We start from the raw sequence: 19,407 nt of genomic DNA, 5'->3' as shown, positions 1-19,407 counted from the left end.
GCACTCTCAGGTCTTGTGACTACAGTCAGTGGAAAACTACAGCAACTGGAAACAGGCAGGCCTCTAAATGCTCAGTCCCTGGAGGGATGAAGATTTGGGTCACTCTATCAGGCAAGAAACCATGGCCAGCCATGGAGAGCTTGTTGAAAAGGACATTGGACGAGGCAGTGGAAGAAGCTAGTTATAAGCACCAGATATGACCATATTCCCGGTCACAGTCATGAAAACTGTGATGGTTATACCTGCTTCTTCCTCGTTTTGATATGAATATGTTTGTGGATATGTTAGCCATTTTTTTTGTCTTCTCTTCTCCCATGTCCTTCCATAGAACATAAAATGTTAACAGTAGTTAACTGGTGGGGCGCCGTGGGTCGCGCCTGTCATCTGAGCACTGTGGGAGGTCAAGGCGGGTGGATCAGTTGAAGTCAGGAGTTGGAGACCGGCCTGGCCAAAATAGTAAAGCCCTGTCTCTAAAAAAAATACAAAATTAGCTGGTCATGGTGGCACATGCCTGTAATCCATACTCAGGAGGCTGAGGCAGGAGGATCTTTTGAACCTGGAAGGTGGAGGTCGCAGTGAGCCAAGATTGTGCCACTGCACTCCAGTCTGGGTGACAGAGAGAGACTCTGTCAAAAGAAAAGAAAAGAAAAGAAAAACACAGAAAGAAAGAAAGAAGTTAACTTTGTATCTCAGTATTGAAGAGAAAAAAATTTAACGGAACTTAAAAAATCTTTTTTAATTAAAATGGGCTCAGACAAAGAATAAGTAAATATCACCTAAGAATGGATAAAGAAACTTTGTATCTGCTTTTGGGGAGGTTTAGCCTGTTTCTGGTTTTATCAGGGACAGTTGCATTCTGTCAGGCAGAAAGATGATTTTGTTATTTTTCATGTGGAAGCTGAGGACAGTTAAGAGTATGTATGGATGACATGGCGTGAACTATAGTTGATCTGTATTGTGTCAACTTAGCCAGGCTGAGATCCAGTTCCCAGAGTTCACACCCCTGCACAGCTCTAGGTTGGCATGTGCTGCAGAAGGCATTGTCTGAGATTAGAAAGCAGAAGTGAAGCAGCAGCCACATATAATTTTTATGCTTAGAAACCTGGTGTAAGGCACAAAAGCTGCTGCAGTTCATGCACTTGGTGTGGGAGCAGTGCTAAGCCCGGTGTTCCCACACTCCTGCTGTACCACCTCGTTCAGCTTCTGCAAGTCCTGGGCCAGTGAGTGCTGCTCCTGCAATGGTAGCTGACCTGTAGCTCCTCCCTCCTGCCAGACAGCCTTCATCCTCCTCCTCCTCCTTCTTCCTTTTTTTCTCTGAGATGGAGTCTTACTCTGTTGCCAGGCTGGAGTGGAGTGGAGCAATCTCAACTCACTGCAACCTCTACCTCCCAGGTTCAAGCAATTCTCCCTGCCTCAGCCTCCCGAGTAGCTGAGATTACAGGTGCCCACTCACACGCTCAGCTAATTTTTGTATTTTTAGTAGAAACGGGGTTTCATCATGTTGCCTAGGCTGGTCTCAAACTCCTGACCTCAGGTGATCCGCCCGCTTCAGCCTCCCATAGTGCTGGGATTACAGGTGTGAGCCCGGCCTTCTTTTTCTTCCTTTTTCCTCTTCTTGTTTTTCTCCTTCTCCTTCTTCTTCTTTGACCCCAAGGCGTAGGCCAGGAAGGTGCTACTTCTGGGGCAGCAATGGGCCTCCAGCTCCTGTAGACCCCACCACCTGTTCTCCTTCACCTCCTCTGAGTCTCTGGCCGGACAATCTGCCTTGCAGAACTCAGGCTTAGCCCTAGACTCGGTAGCAACAGCCGTGTATAAATGAACATCGTAAGCTGATTAACCAGCTTCCACAATTGTGTAAGGTGACAGCCCTGTGAGAAATCTCATGTTCTGTACCATTCCTGGTGGATATGCTTCTGTGACAAACCTTGAGCAATATCCATTCATAATAGCATCTAATGGTAATCAGCATCTCTGCCCTCCTGAAAATATAAGAACCTTAGAATGCTTTAATTCTAATTACCTTCCACCCCATTTACATTCTGTTTTCCAGCGTTTTCAATTTTTTTTTTTTTTACAATTTTTAAGCATCTTATGGCTATTATTTCATGTAGGCAATCTTGTCTATATTTACGTACACATTCATCATTTTCTTTGCTTTCATTCTTTTATCTTAAACTTGCTTATAGGGATCATTTTTCTTCTTGAAATACATAGAAACTCTATTGGGCTGGGTGTGGTGGCCCACTGCTATAACCCCAGTACTTTAGAAGGCTGAGGCAGGCCAGGTGTGATGGCTCACAGCTTTGGGAAGCCGAGGCTGGCAGATCACCTGAGGTCAGGAGTTCGAGACCAGCCTGGCCAACATAATGAGCTCTCGTCTCTACTAAAAATACAAAAATTAGCCAGGCATGGTGGTACACACCTGTAATCCTAGCAACTTGGGAGGCTGAGACACAAGAATCGCTGGAACCTTGGAGGTGGAAGTTACAGTGAGCAGAGATCACCCCACTGCACTCTAGCCTGGGCAACAAGCAAGACTCTATCTCAAAAAAAAAAAAAAAAAAAGAAAGAAAAAAGAAAAAGAAGAAAAAGCAGTGTGGAGCAAAAGCTAGGGAGTAAAAGGAGACCCAGATATTTGGATGATTTGACAGAATGACAGAATCACCCTGAAGGGAGGATCTTAAAGAATGACTTACTTCCTGTTTGTGCTTCTCTGCCGTCTCCTAAACTGCACCTTTCTAAGCTCATGCTTGCTCCTAAGAAGCTGCGAACCTCACAGCGGTCCTCACAGCGGTCCTCGCAGCAGGCAGCCACACGTGTGGTACAATATTCTCATGGCATATTGTATTGTATTTATTTATTCTCATGGCATATTGTATTGTATTTATTTATTTTCATGGGGTATTGTATTGTATTTATTTATTTTTATTATTATTGTTTTCAAGACGGAATCTCACTTTGTCAACCAGGCTGGGATGCGGTGGCCTGATCTTGGCTCACTGCAACCGCCGCCTCCCAGGTTCAAGCAATTCTCCCGCCTCAGCCTCCTGAATAGTTGGGATTACAGGAGCCTGCCACCATGCCTGGCTAATTTGTTGTATCTTAGTAGAGACAGGGTTTCACCACGTTGGCCAGACTGGTTTCAAACTCCTGACCTCAGGTGATCCGCCCGCCTTGGCTTCCGTAAGTGCTAAGATTACAGGCATGAGTCACCATGCCTGGCTGTGATAGTGTATTTTAAGTGCTACTTATTTTGTGTCGATTTTGACATCTATGCTATACATATGGGATCATCAGCATCATAAGCATCACCTTTGAATTATTAAGGATGATATAGACTCATTTTCCTAAATGCTAGATGTGGATGAGAGGTTTGCAAAAGAGCTAGTAAAATAATCAAGGAGAAATGATAGTGGAAGGCTTGGTATAAGGAAAAATACAGGAAGAGTAACAGAGGAAGGAGATAGGGAGTGGTGGGGAAGGAAGGAGAGAGGGAATGGTGGGGAAGGAATGAGAGAAGGAGTGCGGGGGAAGGAAGGAGAGGGGGGGAAGGAAGGAGAGAGGCAGTGGGGGGAAGGAAGGAGAGAGGGAGTGGGGGAAGGAAGGAGAGAGGGAGTGGGGGGAAGGAAGGAGAGAGGGAGTGGGGGGGAAGGAAGGAGAGAGGGAGTGGGGGGAAGAGCAGACAGATGAGCTTGGTTTTCACGAAAACAAATGGAGGTGAAAGAAGAGAGGGGATAAGTATGAAATATGGTATTGTCCATAGACATTTTGGATTTTCAGAAGATGGAAGGAATCAGATGATGATGAGACAAAAGCATACCGTAAGAGGCCATGCGCGGTGACTCACGCCTGCAATCCCAGCACTTTGGGAGGCGGATCACTTGAGGTCAGGAGTGTGAGACCAGCCTGGCCAACATGGCCAAACCCTGTCTCCACTAAAAATACAAAAAGAAAAAAAATGTTAGTCAGGAGTTGTGGCACATGCCTGTAATCCCAGCTAGTTGGGAGGCTGAAGCAGGAGAATTGCTTGAATCCAGGAAGCAGAGGTTGCAGTGAGCCAAGATTGCACCATTGCACTCCAGCCTGGGCGACAGAGTGAGACTGTGTCTCAAGGAACCCCCCAAAACAAAACCACCCCCCACCAAAAAACATACCATAAGAATGGTTAGATATGTAAACTACTGAAATAACAAGTAGGGAAAAATTATTCTTGGAGAAAGTCTTCTGAGAATTATATAAATAATAAGGAGATAGGCCAGGCACGGTGGCTCAAACTTATAATCTCTGCACTTTGGGGAGGCTGAGGCAGGTGGATCACCAGAGGTCAGGAGTTTGAGACCAGCCTGGCCTACATGGTGAAACCCCATCTCTACTAAAAATACAAAGAAAATTCGCTGGACCTGCTGGCAGGTGCCTGTAATCCCAGCTGCCTGGGAGGCTGAGGCAGGAGAATTGCTTGAGCCCAGGAGGCAGAGGTGGCAGTAAGCCAAGATGGTACCATTGCACTCCAGCCTGGGCGACAGAGTGAGACTCCATCAAAAAAAAAAAAAGAAAGAAAGAAAAGAAACAATGAGACATGAAGAGGTCCCGAGCATAATCCCCGATGCTGCTGAGGAAAGGAGAGAGTGGGGCGTGAGCAGCAGTGACCCAGGAAGTTAGAGAGTAATCAAGCATTTGACGAGAGTAGTGTATGCACGGCCCATTGTCTGATTTTTACAGGGTTCATACATTTCCAGTGTACACTCCTACAGAGGTTTTTAATAGAAAATAGAGGGAAAAATAAAGTTATTATCACAAGGGCCATCGTGTATGTGTATTTTTATTTATTTATTTGTTGAGACGGAATCTCAGTCTGTCGCGACGCTGGAGGGTAGTGCTGTGATCACTGCTCACTGCAGCCCAGACCTCCTGGGCTCAAGCGATCCTCCCACCTCAGCCTCCCAATTAGCTGAGACCCCTTTGCCCCTCCAGTAGCTGGGACTGCAGGCACAAGCCACCACGCTCAGCTGATTTTTGTTGTTGTTGTTGTTGAGACAAGGTCTTGTTATGCTGCTCAGGCTGATCTCTAACTCCTGAATTTAAGCATCCTGCCGAGGCCTTCCAAAGTGTTGGGAGTACATGCGTGAGCACCACACCCCTCCTTTTCTCTTGTTTAAAATGAGAGAGATCAGAAACCAGAACCACTCCGTCCCAAACTGTGAAAACCCCTAACATTCCTGCTGACCTGTGTTGGCGAGTAGTAGTTTAATATATTTTGCTTCACTGTCTGGTCATGTTTTAGCCCATGAGTATCACTTCCCCTTGCAGCAGAACGTTCTTTTGCAAAGGGCATTGTCAAATGAAAGTCTTAGCACAGAAAACCCAAAGTTACATATGTATGAAAAGAATTGCAAGATGACATCTAGAGAAATGTGAACGTGGAAATGGGGAAGGAAAAAGAAATGAGGCAAAAGTGATCTTAGGAAATTTGAAATTCCTCGAAGCTTTAATAGACATTCTTCATTTTAAGTTATTGGCAAAAACCAACTGAGTTTCTGAGTGGGAACTCTGTCCCGAGTAACGGAAAGGAGAGGGCAAATGAGAGGATCTGATATGAGAAATGCCTTCGCCAGTGCGTGAGGACCATCTCCAAGAACTCAGAGACAGTTGACACGTGAAGATGTGTTGCTAATTTTCCACATGTAGAGAAGATAAATAAAATATATTGGGAAGGGATGAAGGGATTTACAGCTAGAGCTAGTGAAATGTGGATTCTGGTCGGCTGGCATTCATTCACACATTTACTCACTCTTCTCAGAAGAAGACACACAGGCGGCCAAGAAGCATGAGAGAAAATGCTCAGTATCACTCATCATCAGGGAAATGCAAGTCCAAACCCAGCGACATACCGCCTCACACCATTCGGACTGGCTGTTAATTAAAAGTTGAAAAAAATCGCATGCTGGAGAGGTTGTGCAGAAAGAGAACGTGTATATGCTGTATTGGGAAGGTAAATAGTTCAGCCACTGTGGAAAGCAGTGTGGGGATTTCTCAAAGAACTTCAAATAGACCTACCATTTGACCCAGCAATTCCATTACTGGATATATACTCACAGGAATGTAAATCACTCTACCATAAGGACACATGCAAGGCTGTGTTCCTTTTAGCACTATTCACAATAGCAGACATGGAATCAACAGAGAAGCACATCAATGGTGGACTGGATATAGAAAATATGGTACACATGCACATGAAATACTACGCAGTCATGAAAAAGAAGGAGATCATGGCCTCTGCAGCAACATGGATGGAGCTGGAGGCCTTATCTTAAGTGAATTAATGCAGGAACAGAAAACCAAGTACTGCCGGGTGCTGTGGCTCACACCTGTAATCCCAGCATTTTAGGAGGCCAAGGTGGGTGGATCACCTGAAGTCAGACGTTCAAGATCAGATTGATCAACATGGTGAAACCCCGTCTCTCCTAAAAATACAAAATTAGCCAGGCGTGGTGGCAGGTGCCTGTAATCTCAGCTACTTGGGAGACTGAGGCAGGAGAATCATTTGAACCTGGAAGGTGGAGGTTGTGGTGAGCCAAGATCGTGCCATTGCACTCCAGCCTGGGAAACAGGAGTGAAACTCCATCTCAAAAAAAAAAAGAAAACCAAGTACTGCATGTTCCCACTTATGAGTGGGAGCTAAACACTGAGTACACATGGACACAAAGAAGGGAACAATAGACACGGAGGCTACTTGACGGTGGGAGGCTGGAGGAGGATGATTGAAAAACTACGTACTGGCCGGGCGCGGTGGCTCATGCCTGTAATCCCAGCACTTTGGGAGGCCAAGGCAGACGGAACGCTTGAGGTCAGGGGTTCCAGACCAGCCTGGCCAATATGGCAAAACCCCGTCTCTACTAAAAATACAAATATTAGCTGGGTGTGGTGTGTGCCTGTAATCCCAGCTACTCGGGGGGCTGAGGCATGAGAATCACTGGAACCTGGGAGGCCGAGGTTGCAGTGAGCTGAGATTATGCCACTGCACTCCAGCCTGGGTGACAGAGTGAGACTCCATCTCAAAAAATAAATAAATGAATGAATAAGTAAATAAGTAAATATACTGAAGGGCCAGTGTTTCCTGGAAAGTTGTTTACTGGGGTGATCGATGAAGGAGGACTCCACTGACCTGGGCTTATTGATCAGGGAGGGAGGAGTTGGGTGCAGCTCGGGGACTCTGAAGGTGCCCAGGAATGAGCAGCCTGGTGTACGAGGAGTCAGGAAATTGTCCAGGGCTGTCCTGAACCTGCTTGGTAGTGCTATGTTGCAGTTTTTGGAATTTAGAAGGGGACATGGAAGTCACTGGGGATAAGTGGCTAAGACTGGAAAAGTGAGTCTGGCTGGCCCTAAGTCCAGCAGAAACTCCAAGCTGCGATTTGCCAGAGATGGGGGAAGTCTGCCTAGGTGTTCCAGAGGACGATGACAGTGAGGATGGAGGAGGCCATGAAGAGCAGGTAGAGGCGGAAGAGCAGGGTGTCCATCGCGTGGCTGAACTGCACCCACAGCTCCACTAGCTGGGTCTTTGTCCGTCCTGAGCCCCCATCTAGCTCAGTCTCTCCGGGCCTCACCTCCTTCCCTAACTCCCCCGGCTCCTTTGGGCCTATGGAGAGGACAGAGACTCAGTCATGAAGTGGGAAGGGGACAGGATTAGAGAAGCATGGGGCCAGTGAGAAGGGCGAGTATGGGCAGTGCTGACTTCCCTCACCAGGCAGGTGGGTGGGGGTGAGACCCAGGCCCTCATTTCCCTTCTGGGGCACAGTGGGACAGCATCTCCCTGGGCTGGTGTAGGGCAGCAGCAGAGAATGGAGCCACCGAGGCATGGGTGGGGGCTGGGTGGTGGCCACGTGCAGCAGGTAGGTGATGAAGACGGTTTCCAGCAGGCTGACCACCATCAGGGACAGGCACAGAGCGAAGTAGACACCTGAGGGAAAAGCAAATTATACATAAACCAGGCAAATTTATCTCTCTCTCTTTTTTTAAATTGTCGGGGGGTCGGATACAGGCAAATTTATCTCTAAGCATTTCTCACTCCTCTTTCCCAAATCCAATCTTCCTTCACAGCCCCTCCCTTCCTTCAGCAGAGGACCAGCCAGTTTTCCTGGCCCTCCTCTCTGACCCCAAATGCCTTTTCTCCTCCCCAGAGCTCCCAGTGTGGGAGGGGCCATACTGATGAGGGGAGTGCCACTGGCAGGGAGCAGGTCATTCATCATGAGCAGGAAGACGTTATAGCCCAGCAGGAGTGTTATCTTGAATGGGGCACGACTCTCGCTCTCTGCTGGCAGGTAGAAGCTGAGGGCATCAATGGCAATCAGGAAGCTACTGGGCACCAGCAGGTTTATGATGTAGAGGCTGGGCCTGCGCCTGATGGCCACCTGGAGAGAGAGCAGAGATGGCAAATAAACAGACAGCAGAGAGGTCAATTTGTATATCTGACCACTAATCCTTGCCAATGTGCCGTGAGGCTGCTGGGGACCATCTCTTGAGGCAACACTTGTGGATTTAATTGTGCTCATCTACATAGGGGCCTCTGATTTGTTGTCTAAGTTTTACTCATTTTTAACCTACCAGGAACACAATGACTGTAGAATTTTAGGTGCAAGAGAGCACTTTAAGTCGTTCTGAGCAGCAGGGCTGAACTGTTCTATTCTGAGTAGTGGGGCTTATGACGGTCCAGCCATTCCTCCCCCGTCCAGAGCAGGAGCGGGTGAATGAAGAGCAGGTGAATGGGTGTGGAGGAGGTCTTGGGGATTCTGCTTCAGGGTAGTCAGGTAGAGGGGGCATTGGGGAGCAGGTGCCTAACCTTCTGGAGCTTCTTCTTCTTCTTTTTTTTTTTTTTTTTGAGACAGAGTCTCACTCTATCTTGCCCAGGCTGGAGTGCAATGTCACGATCTTGGCTCATTGCAATCTCCGCCTCCCAGGTTCAAGCCATTCTCCTGTCTCAGCTTCCCAAGTAGGTAGGACTACAGGTGTGTGCCAGCATACCCAGCTAATTTTTGTGTTTTTAGTAGAGACAGGGCTTCTCCATGTTGGCCAGGCTGGTCTTGAACTCCTGACCTCAGGCGATCCACCCACCTCGGCTTCCCAAAGTGCTGAGATTACAGGTGTGAGCCACTGCGCCTGGCCTGGAGCTTCTTTTTCACTTCCCAGAGAGCCTTAGGTCAAGAGGGCAATCACAGAGCTGCTAGGATCAGAAGTCAAACACGGACCGTGGACTCACATAGAACATGATCTGGTCATAGAGGTTGCTGCCCACGGACATCGTTGGGGTGGCCTTGTTGATGCCCAGGAGCTCCCACTCCCCCTGGGTTCGGATGATGTTGCGAGATGTGTCTGTGATCTCCCACACCTCCTTGTCCATGCCCAGCAGCATGCTGTCCACTGGAACGGAGGCCAGTCAGTTTGTGGCAGACATGTTCCCAAGCCTCCCACCCACGAAACTGGATTCCTCTGCCACTGAGCTTCTAAAACAAATCTTCCTGTCCTTTGAAAGCAGGGTATTCTGGTTTTCTCAGAAGTGGGTTACCGGAATAGCCATTCACATGTGTGTGGGTGGCAGCATTGATTTATTCTGTTGTTGAAAACCAGAGTGGGTCAAGATTGTTAAGGGAATATGGCATATGACTCAAACGTGAGTCAAGAACTTTTGGAGTCATTCCTATTTTCCTTCTCAGCCCCCAGGTGTATGGTGTTGTTTTCGTGGACTCAAGCTTGAATAGCTCAATATTTTAATAATTATATGCATGGTTTTTTTTTTAATGGTTTTAATTTATTCAAATCTGCCACATGACACCTGGTGGAACCCAGTTATATTAATTTACCAGTTCTTAAGTGTGTTAGCCATTAGAGTTAAAAGATTTGAGCTGAAAATGATGGGTGTGCTGCCGCTCAGAGTCAGCTGGGCCTCACTGGGCGTGAGGGCCACCCACCTTATAAAGCAGCTGTTCTTACCCCTGGCTGCACGTTAGCGCCTGGGCCCCACCTGGAACAATTTAATTGGGATCTGGGGTGATTGCAGTTATTAGGTTTTTGTTTTTGTTTTAAAGACAGAGTCTCTGCTGGCACAGTGGCTCATGTTTGTAATCCCAGCACTTTGGGAGGCTGAGGTGGGTGGATCGTGAGGTCAGGAGTTCGACACCAGCCTGGCCAACACAGTGAAACCCTGTCTCTACTAAAAATACAAAAATTAGCTGGATGTGGTGGTGAGCACCTGTAATCCCAGCGATTCGTGAGGCTGAGGCAGGAGAATGGCTTGAACCCGAGAGGCAGAGGTTTCAGTGAGCTGAGATTGCACCACTTCACTCCAGCCTGGGCAACAGAGCTAGACTCTGTTCAAAACAAACAAACAAACAAATGAAAACAACCAAAAAAGTAGTGTCACTCTGTCACCCAGGCTGGAATGCAGTGCGTAATCAGGGCTCACTGCAGCCTCAGCCTCTCTGGCTCAAACCATCCTCCTGCCTCAGCCTCTCGAGTAGCTGCGGCTAGTTCTTTTCATATTTTGCGGAGATGAGGGTCTTACTATGTTGCCCAGGCTGGTCTCAAACTCCTGGGCATGAGCGTTCCTCCCACCTTTGCCTCTCAAAGTGCTGGGATTACAGTGTGAGCTGCTGCGCCTGGCCGGTTATTGGCATTTCCAGAAAGCTTTGTGAGGCCACCAGAGGGCAGCAGCACTGATCCCAAACCTTTCCTGCAATACCTACGCCGCTCAAATGTCTTTCCCTGAATCTTAAGCAGCTACCAAAATGTGTCCCACTTACCAGTGTAGAGGAAAGAGCTGAAGGTGAAGGTGCAGTTCTGCTGGTCGAAAGGGAAGTAGAAGATGTCCAGGTTACAGATGCTGGTCACCCTCATCGGCTTATCGTACTTTATTCGACCTTCACTGCTAACATAGGCGGTGAGACCCGAAGGCGTCTGATCCACATCCATGCTGTTTGGGGAAGGGAGGGCAGAGATGGAGCCTTCACCAGCTCTTGTCTCCCTTCCTTCCCAGATCTCCCCTGCTGTGCTCTCCTCTGGGTTTTCTCTTTTTTACAATTTTTTTTTGAGATGGAGTTTCGCTCTTGTTGCCCAGGCTGGAGTGCAATGGCGCAATCTTGGCTCACTACAACCTCTGCCTTCTAGGTTCAAGTGATTCTCCTGCCTCAGCCTCCCAAGTAGCTGGGATTACAGACATGTGCTACCATGCGTGGCTAATTTTGTATTTTTAGTAGAGACGGGGTTTCACCATGTTGGTCAGGCTGGTCTTGAACTCCTGACCTTGTGATCTGCCTGCCTCGGCCTCCCAAAGTGCTTCTGGGATTGCAGGCATGAGCCACTGTGCCCGCCCTGGGCGCTTTCTTTAATGTCACTCTCTCACCTCTTCCACCCGTAATGTTTTGTGGAAGTCGGTTCATTGAGACTGTGTGCCTGTTTGAATCTTTTGGTGGCCCCATGCCCTGTGCTGACCCTAGGCTGTCCTCAGCAGATGAGGTTTCACGCAGGCTTCCCCAGCCCAGATACGCACGATTCCACGATGAAGATGTCAGGGAGCCACAGGTTTTCAGCAGACACCGTGAGTTTATTGATGCCAATGCACTCTTCCGGGTTCCAAGTGATGAAAGGATTGTCCCACACCTGCACCAGCGCGGTGAGGGACAGAGGTGAGTGACGGTGAGCTTGTCCTGTTGGTCTCTTTCACCCTTTCCGTTCTTTAAACCTCCATCCTCCCACTCCCATTTGTGACCGTAATGACCGCAGCCTATTCCCGCATTCTTTATTTAACAAGGTGTCACCAGAAAAGCTCCCCTTGACAGGCTTTTGCCAGGAATATCTTAAATATGGCCTAAAACCACTTGGAGCTAGGACCACACCAATATATCGGCCTGGAACCACTGAGCCATTGTTTTTTTATTTTAAGTTGCTGTTTCTACCTTCCAAAGATGCCCAGGGAGGTTTGGGTCCCCATGGTGAGTCCAGTTCTACATGGAGTTATTTTGTCCCAGAAAGAGTTATACTTTGGGTAGAGGTTTGAATTAGAAAATCTCTAAGTCACTTTTTTTTTTTTTTTTGAGATGGGAGTTTTGCTCTTGTCGCCTGGGCTGGAGTGCAGTGGCGTGCTTTCAGCTCCGTGCAACTCTGCCTCCCTGGTTCAAGTGATTCTCTTACTTCAGCCTGCTGAGTAGCTGGTATTACAGGGGATTTCATGTTTTTAGTAGAGATGGGGTTTCACCATGTTGGCCAGGCTGGTCTCGAACTCCAGACCTCAGGTGATCCACCCGCCTCTGCCTCCCAAAGTGCTGGGAATACAGGTGTGAGCCACCACTCCTGGCCCCTTTAAGTCACTTCTAACTCCTCAGGCTTAAAATTACAAACGAAGTGGGGAGGGGATAGTTGAATCTCCTTACCAAATCCGTCCACAGAAATGAGGTCAGCAGCTGGAGGTGTGCGTCCTGACAAGGAAATTTCCACCCAGAATCATTAGTGTAAAAAGTTTTGGCCCACGCCCACCTCATATTCCCACCAGTATTTACTAATTTGTGGGGCCAGGTGTTGTTGTAGATGCTGAAGCATCCTTTCCTCAGTGTTTCCCCTGTGTCTATGGGCAAATCTGATTTTAGTTAATATACAGACTACTTTTTTCTAGAGCATTCTAGAAATGATAGGATTTAAAGACAAATGGCTTCCTGAAAAAGAAAAATCACTGCAGTATTCTTTGTGGCTCTCCATTGCAGAGGAAAACCATCTAATTTGTATTAAATCCATCCAGGGTACCTATTGTTCACCACTGGGCCGGGGCCATGCTGGGTGACAGGGCAGAGGGTCCTCATTCCTTATCAGAAGGCATGGAAAGGATGCAGGGACCAGGTCTCACCACTTCCAGGATGGCAGACAGGGTGAAGGAGATGTTGACACGGGTGGGGATGCTGTAGTTGGTGACTGGACGGAAGGCCTTTCTGTCAAACACTGCTTGGAAGGCAGCGGGGTCCACCCCATGCTGGTCAAAGCCTGAGCAATTGATGGTGAAAGAGTCGCCTCTTCCTGTAGAGAGTAGGGACCCTGTGAGAGAGGTACTCTATTTCCAGGGCTGGAGGCTCTTTGCAGAGAGAGAAAATAGAAGGCATACTGGGAGGAGCAGGTGAGCCCTTCCTTCCCAGGCCAAGACTCCCCAAGGCCATGGTGGGGAGGACGGGCTGGGCTGGTAGGCAAATGGTGGAAGTCGATGTGGTGAGCTGAGCCCAGGATCTAGTCCCATTCCCATTGTTTCATCCTCATGCAAAGTTTGCCCAAATCCGTAGGAAAACTTGGCCTTAGTGCAATGGCAGCCACTCCCAGTAGTCCTTTAGTGTCCCCGTCACAAGCCTCTTGGCTCACCCAGCCGTAGAACTGCCCAAAACTTTTGGTCCAGGTGACCTAGAAATTGATGCTAATGTATTTCTGTCTCTCTAACTCTTAGGGCCTTAGGTCTGCAGAAGCCAAGAACTGATTTATCAAGAGGGTAAGAGACGTTTTACACAACTGCGCTTGCTAGGTCCCTATGCGGAGCGTGCAGTAGGTGTCTCAATGGGTGCTTACCTCGGTGCTATGCATTTATTTTGCCCTCTCAGATTTAGTGACCTCAGTTATCTTGTGGGTTATTTCCAGCGTTGGGATCATGAGGTGACATCACTGAGCATAGAGCATTTGGCCAGCTACAAAGTGAGGCCAGTGCAGACGCTGTCTCTTGGCCATCGCCAGGGAGCCATCTGGGTAGGACCTGAGTGGCATCTTTGCTCCATTGCCATTTTATGTGGTCTTTTTCTCTGCCTCCTTCTCGTTTTCTCTATCTCTTTCCATAATATTTAAGGTATGTGCCCCAACCGGGAACACACATTACCTCATGGAAGGAGAATGTCCACTCATTTCCACCTCAGATTGTCCCCTCCCTCAGGGCGTGTTACAGATCAGCCGCTGGCCTGGCGCAGTGGCTCATGCCTGTAATCCCAGCATCTTGGGAGGCTGAAGTGGGTGGATCACGAGGTCAGGAGTTTGAGACCAGCCTGACCAACATGGTGAAACCCTGTGTCTACTAAAAATCCAAAAATCAGTTAGGGGTGGCGGCGTGTGCCTCTAGTCCCAGGTACTAGGGAGACTGAGGCAGGAGAATTGCTTGAACCTGGGAGGTGGAGGTTGTAGTGAGCCGAGATTGTGCCACTGCACTCCAGCCTGGGTGACAGAGTGAGGCTCCATCTCAAAAAAAAAAAATAATAATGGCTACTCTTCTCAGAGATATCAAGAGAAACAGACAAGGAGAGGGCAAGAGGGCTATGAGGGGAGAGGCGACAGGTGCCGGTAAAAGACAGAGTTAGAGAAGCAGTGAGAGGAGACAGTTTGACAGATCCCTGTGCAGGCGGGAATAGAGAAGGTCTGTGTGTACTCATCAGTGAAATGTCTTTCTATCCACCACCAAAAGGAAATCAGGACACAGACATTATGGAAGAAATATTCAACACCTAGATTCTGAATGGCCTCCAAGTGCTGGAGGTGAGTCCGGTGTCCCTCAGAACCAGACTCTGGTCTTCCCTGTTCTTGTCCCATCTTACCTTGAAGCAGAAGACTGACAGTGAGGCAGAGGAGGACACCCCCCGTTGCAGGCCGCCTTCCTTCCATTCTTCCTTCTGGACTCTTCTTTGTGGACTCAACGGGAGTCCCCAAACCCTTGAGCTTAAAGGAGCTCAGACCACACCTTGGTTGCTGGTTTTGAATACTACTCATGGCAAGTGACCACTCCCTGTGCGAGCCTGTGGCCAGAGAGGTCCCAGCCAAGTGTCCGGCCTTGGCTCTGCCCAGGTGCACCTTCCGGGCTCCAGGCAGGCAGGAAGCTGGGCTGAGACTGGGGGAGAAGCATTCTATTTGACAGCTGTGTGCTGAGATCCCAAACAAAATAATGAGCCTTAATGAGAGCGTGTAGGCTGGGGAAAGGAGGGTTGCGTGCTTCCATGCAGGGAACCTGCAGATTTGGAAAGGCGGCAATGCTTAGTGATTTGGTTGTGAACACCAAAGCAGCTTTTGTTGACACTGGAATTATTCCAAATACCAGGTTATAAAGCTTGGTTCATACCTTCATCATCTAGTGTCTATACTTTTCCAGTAGCTCCTAACTAGATTTCCTCTTTTTTTTTCTTTTGAGACAGAGTTTCACTCTTGTTGCCCAGGCTGAAGTGCAATGGCGCGATCTCAGCTCACTGCCACCTCCACCTCCCAGGTTCAACCATTCTCCTACCTCAGCCTCCCCTGAGTAGCTGGGATGACAGGCACGCACCACCACACCCTGCTAATTGTTTGTATTTTTAGTAGACGCAGGGTTTCACCATGTTGGCCAGGCTGGTTTCGAACTCCTGACCTCAGATGATCCTCCTGCCTTGACCTCCCGAAGTACTGGGATTACAGGTGTGAGCCACTGCACCTGGCCAAGCAATTTTTTTTTTTTCTTTTTTTGAGACAGTGTCTTGCTCTGTTACCCAGGCTGGACTGCAGCCTGTGCCTGCTGGATTCAAGCGATTCTCCTGCTTCAGCTTCCTGAGTAGCTGGGATTACAGGTGCCCACTACTACACCCAGCTAATTTGTTTTTAATTTTTAGTAGAGACGCAGTTTCACCATGTTGGCCAGACTGGTTTTGAACTTGCAACCTCAGGTGATCCACCCACCTCGGCCCCCCAAAGTGCTGGGATTACAGGTGTGAGCCACCACGCCCAGCCTGGCCAATCAATTCTTAAAGATTCAGCTCAGCTCAAGTGTCTGGTCTTCTGTGAAGCCCTCCTCTTGCAGGCACACGCATGCCTGCACATGCTGAGCTCTATCACGACCCCTACACTGGAAACGCCTGTCTGCATGTGCCTCTCCCCTACTGCTCCGTCGCATCTTGGAGAGCAGGAATCACATCTTCCTCTTCCTTGTACCCTTGTATGTGGCATATAATGGTAGGTAGCCAATAAATGTTTGTGAAATGCCTGAACTGCCAGTTCACTATGCATGGGGACAGGAGGACACAGACACCTTGGGAGCATGTAAGAGAGGTGGTTGGGGGCTACATGGGGTTCCTGAGGCCAGATCAGAGAAGTTAGCTGCTGTTTCCGTGGCGTGGCTGGGTGTGGGCCTTTGTCTTGGGTGCAGTCTGGTGGTTATGGCAGTTGGTAGAAGCACTGTGGTCTGCAGCAGGTGGGACCCAGAGGGCTGGAACCAGGGCCTGGCCTTTTATTCCATTTTTATTTTTATTTTTTAACTTTTTTTGAGTCAGAATCTTGTTCTGTCACCCAGGCTGGAATGAAGTGGTATGATCTCAGCTCACTAAAACCTCTGCCTCCCAGGTTCAAGCGATTCTCCTGCCTCAGCCTCCCAAGTAGCTGAGATTACAGGTGCACACCACCAGGCCCTGCTGATTTTTGTACTTCTTTTTTAGCAGTTTTTGCCATGTTGGCCAGGCTGGTCTCGAACTCCTGATCTCAGATGATCCACCCACCTCAGTCTCCCAAAGTGCTGGGACTACAGGTGTGAGCCACCATGCCCGGCCCCAGCCTTTTATTTCTGAATGCTTCTCTACCTTTCCAGAAAAGGCCAGGCTCAGAATGGTCTGCCATTTACTGAGTTTGTGCCATGTGTCCTATACTGTGCTAAGCGCTTTACTTCCAGTGTTTATATCCTCATGCCTGCTTTCAGACCTCAGTCTTAGTACAGAATTCAAGTTTACAGATTGGAAAACTGAGGTTGGGTACAGTGGTTCGCACCAGTAATCCTAGCACTTTGGGAGGCCAGGAGTTTGACACCAACCTGGGCCATATAGGGAGACCCCATCTCTACATATGCCTGTAGTCCTAGTTACTTGGGAGGCTGAGGCGGGAGGATCACCTGAGCCTTGGAGTTCAAGGCTGCAGTGAGCCACAATTGTACCACTGTACTCCGGCAAGACCCTGTCTTACAAAAGAAAGAAAGAGGCTGGGCATGTTGGCTCACACCTGTAATCCCAGCACTTTGGGAGGCTGAGGCAGGTGGATTGCTTGAGCTCAGAGATTCAAGGCTAGCCTGGGTGACGTGGGTGTGGTGGCACATACCTGTAATCCCAGCTACTTGGGAGGCTAAGGTGGAGGTTGCAGTGAGCTGAGATCACACCACTGGCCTCCAGCCTGGGTGATTGAGTGAGACCTTATCAAAAGAGAAAGGAAAGGAAAGGAAAGGAAAGGGAGGGGAGGAGAGGGGCAGAGAGGGGAGGGGAAGAGAGGAAAATTGAGGTGCAGGGAGGTCCAAAATCTTTCTCAGGCCATGCATGGTGGCTCATGCCTGTAATTCCAACACTTTGGGAGGCCAAGGCGGGTGAATCACCTGAGGTGAGGGGTTCAAGACCAACCTGGCCAACATGGTGAAACCCCACCTCTACTAAAAATACAACAATTAGCTGAGGCTGAGGCAGGAGAATCGCTTGAACCTAGGAGGCAGAGGTTGCAGTGAGCTGGAATGATGCCACTGCACTCTAGCCTGGGTGACAGTGAGACTCTGCCTCAAAAACAGAAAAAAAAAAAAAAAAAAAAAAACACGAAAAAAACTTGCTCTGTGTCCACTGAGGTGGAAATTGGTAGAATCCAGATTCAAAGCCAGATGAATCTGATTCTACTGCTCTTTCTTTGCTCTTTTTATATTCCATAGCTGAGAATCTTATTGACCGGTTCACTACACCCCTGGGTTTTCACCCGTGAAATCTCTGGGCCTGGAGAGTGGTTGGATCCAAAGGTAAAAACTGGGGACAGCAGGTGTAGTTTTGCAAATCACAGGCACCAATATCTATCTCCTCAGTTTATTTCAAGAGGATCGCACTGCATGGCCCCTGGTGGCTCCGTTCATCTGGGACTCTGAGAGATCAGGTTTGGAGTATAGACGTTACCTGGCAAGGGCAGAATTTGATGGTGGAAGGAGGCTGTGAGGGCTGCCATTCTGCATCCCGGGTGGATGGCAATCACATGCAGAGGCCATCGGCCAGGGCTAGGGAACTGGGAGAGCAGGAGGCAGCTAGGGCACCCAAACAGCCAGCTGGGTCCACAGCTGAGGTTAGGCTGCTCTGGTGTGTGGGAGCAGGAGAGTGGGGGCAACCTGGGCCTCCTAGGCCGCGCCTGGGAAAAAAGGCTCGTGGACAAGCCTTCACCTGCGGCTGCCACTTTCACAGGCCCAGGCTCTTGTCCCTGGCACTGTTGAATGATGACAACCCCATACTTGTCACTTCACTTGTCTCCGCTTCATTTTTCCCATCTGAAAACTGAGGGGGTTGAGCTGGAAGTCTGAATTCTTGATGTCTCTTGCCTCCCACCTAGAAGTCTGTTTTCACTTCAGATTCCAGCCTGCCTGAAAAATGGATGCTCTCCAGCGTTTCCCATTCAGTTCTGCAGCTTCCATCGACTTATTCATAATTTGTCGATAGCATATATTTGAAACAAAACTTAATCTGTGTTATTAGCTCTACTTCACAAATGAAAAAAATTTAAATTCATAAGGTTAAGCCACTTGGCCAATCTGACCCAACTAGCAAGTAAGGGCATCAGATTAGAAACCCAGGACTGTCAGACGCCTGATTTCTCTCTACTGTACTTTTGGGTTTTTTCCCGCTGTATAAAAGAACCAGGGCCTGTGAACTGTCAAATAAGAGAGGTTATCAAAGAGAGAATCACAAATAGAAGAGGAGGAAAAGGACAGCCTTGAAATAATGCCTGCGGCTTCACACCCTAGAGCAGACCTGGAGGGAGGGGTGGGGGAGCAAAGAAGACAAGGAGAGAAATATTCTAGTGTGAAGTTCACATGGAATCAAAAGAAAATAGATCAGGCTGGAGAGCAATGGCACGATCTCAGCTCACTACAACCTCTGCCTCCCGGGTTCAAGCGATTCTCCTGCCTCGGCCTCCCAAGTAGCTAGGATTACAGGCAACTGCCACCATGACTGGCTAATTTTTGTATTTTTAGTAGAGATGGGGTTTCACCATGTTGGCCAGGCTGGTCTCAAACTCCTGACCTTGGGTGATCTGCCCACCCTGGCTCCCAAAGTACTGGGCATGAGCCACCAAGCCCATCATTTTTTTTCTTTGAAATGCGGGGGGTCTCACTCTGTCACCCAGGCTGGAGTGCAGTGGCAGGATCTCGACTCACTGCAGCCTCAACATCCGGGGTCAAGAGATCCTCTCACCTCAACCTCTCAATTAGCTGGGACCCCAGCGTGCCACCATGTCCTGACTAATTTTTTATGTCTTTTGTAGAGATGAGGTTATCCTGTTTCCCAGGTAGGTCTCGACCCCCTGAGCTCAAGGGATCCACCTGCCTTGGCCTCTCAACGTGCTGGGATTACAGGCATGAGCCACCATGCCTGGCCAAAATACTGCTTATAA

General features: G+C 48.7%; 1 protein-coding gene across 1 annotated transcript; it reads right to left on the bottom strand.

Annotated features, from left to right (window-relative positions):
• Positions 1 to 7,111: 7,111 nt before the first annotated feature.
• Positions 7,112 to 15,040, bottom strand: HTR3C (5-hydroxytryptamine receptor 3C). The gene is made up of 9 exons (XM_035274619.3): positions 14,592 to 15,040; positions 12,884 to 13,050; positions 12,417 to 12,461; positions 11,537 to 11,646; positions 10,791 to 10,960; positions 9,251 to 9,411; positions 8,201 to 8,405; positions 7,739 to 7,954; positions 7,112 to 7,633 (listed from the first exon to the last, which is right to left on the bottom strand). The coding sequence occupies exons 1-9, from the start codon at positions 14,761 to 14,763 to the stop codon at positions 7,434 to 7,436; spliced, it is 1,446 nt and encodes a 481-aa protein (XP_035130510.3). The 5' UTR covers positions 14,764 to 15,040; the 3' UTR covers positions 7,112 to 7,433.
• Between the last annotated feature and the right edge of the window lie 4,367 nt (positions 15,041 to 19,407).

Source organism: Callithrix jacchus, chromosome 15 (assembly GCF_049354715.1).
Source record: "Callithrix jacchus isolate 240 chromosome 15, calJac240_pri, whole genome shotgun sequence".
Classification (NCBI taxonomy): Eukaryota; Metazoa; Chordata; class Mammalia; order Primates; family Cebidae; genus Callithrix; species Callithrix jacchus.
The sequence above is the reverse complement of the archived record's forward strand: the minus strand, read 5'-3'. Positions and strand labels throughout refer to the sequence as shown.

Coding starts and splice junctions, on each gene's coding strand:
- HTR3C (XM_035274619.3), bottom strand. CDS start 14,763: ATGAGTAGTATTCAAAACCAGCAACCAAGGTGTGGTCTGAGCTCCTTT. Junction 12,462..12,883: donor TGTCTGCCATCCTGGAAGTG/GTGAGACCTGGT, acceptor TTTCCTTGTCAG/GACGCACACCTCCAGCTGCT. Junction 10,961..11,536: donor GACATCTTCATCGTGGAATC/GTGCGTATCTGG, acceptor TTCCCCAAACAG/CATGGATGTGGATCAGACGC.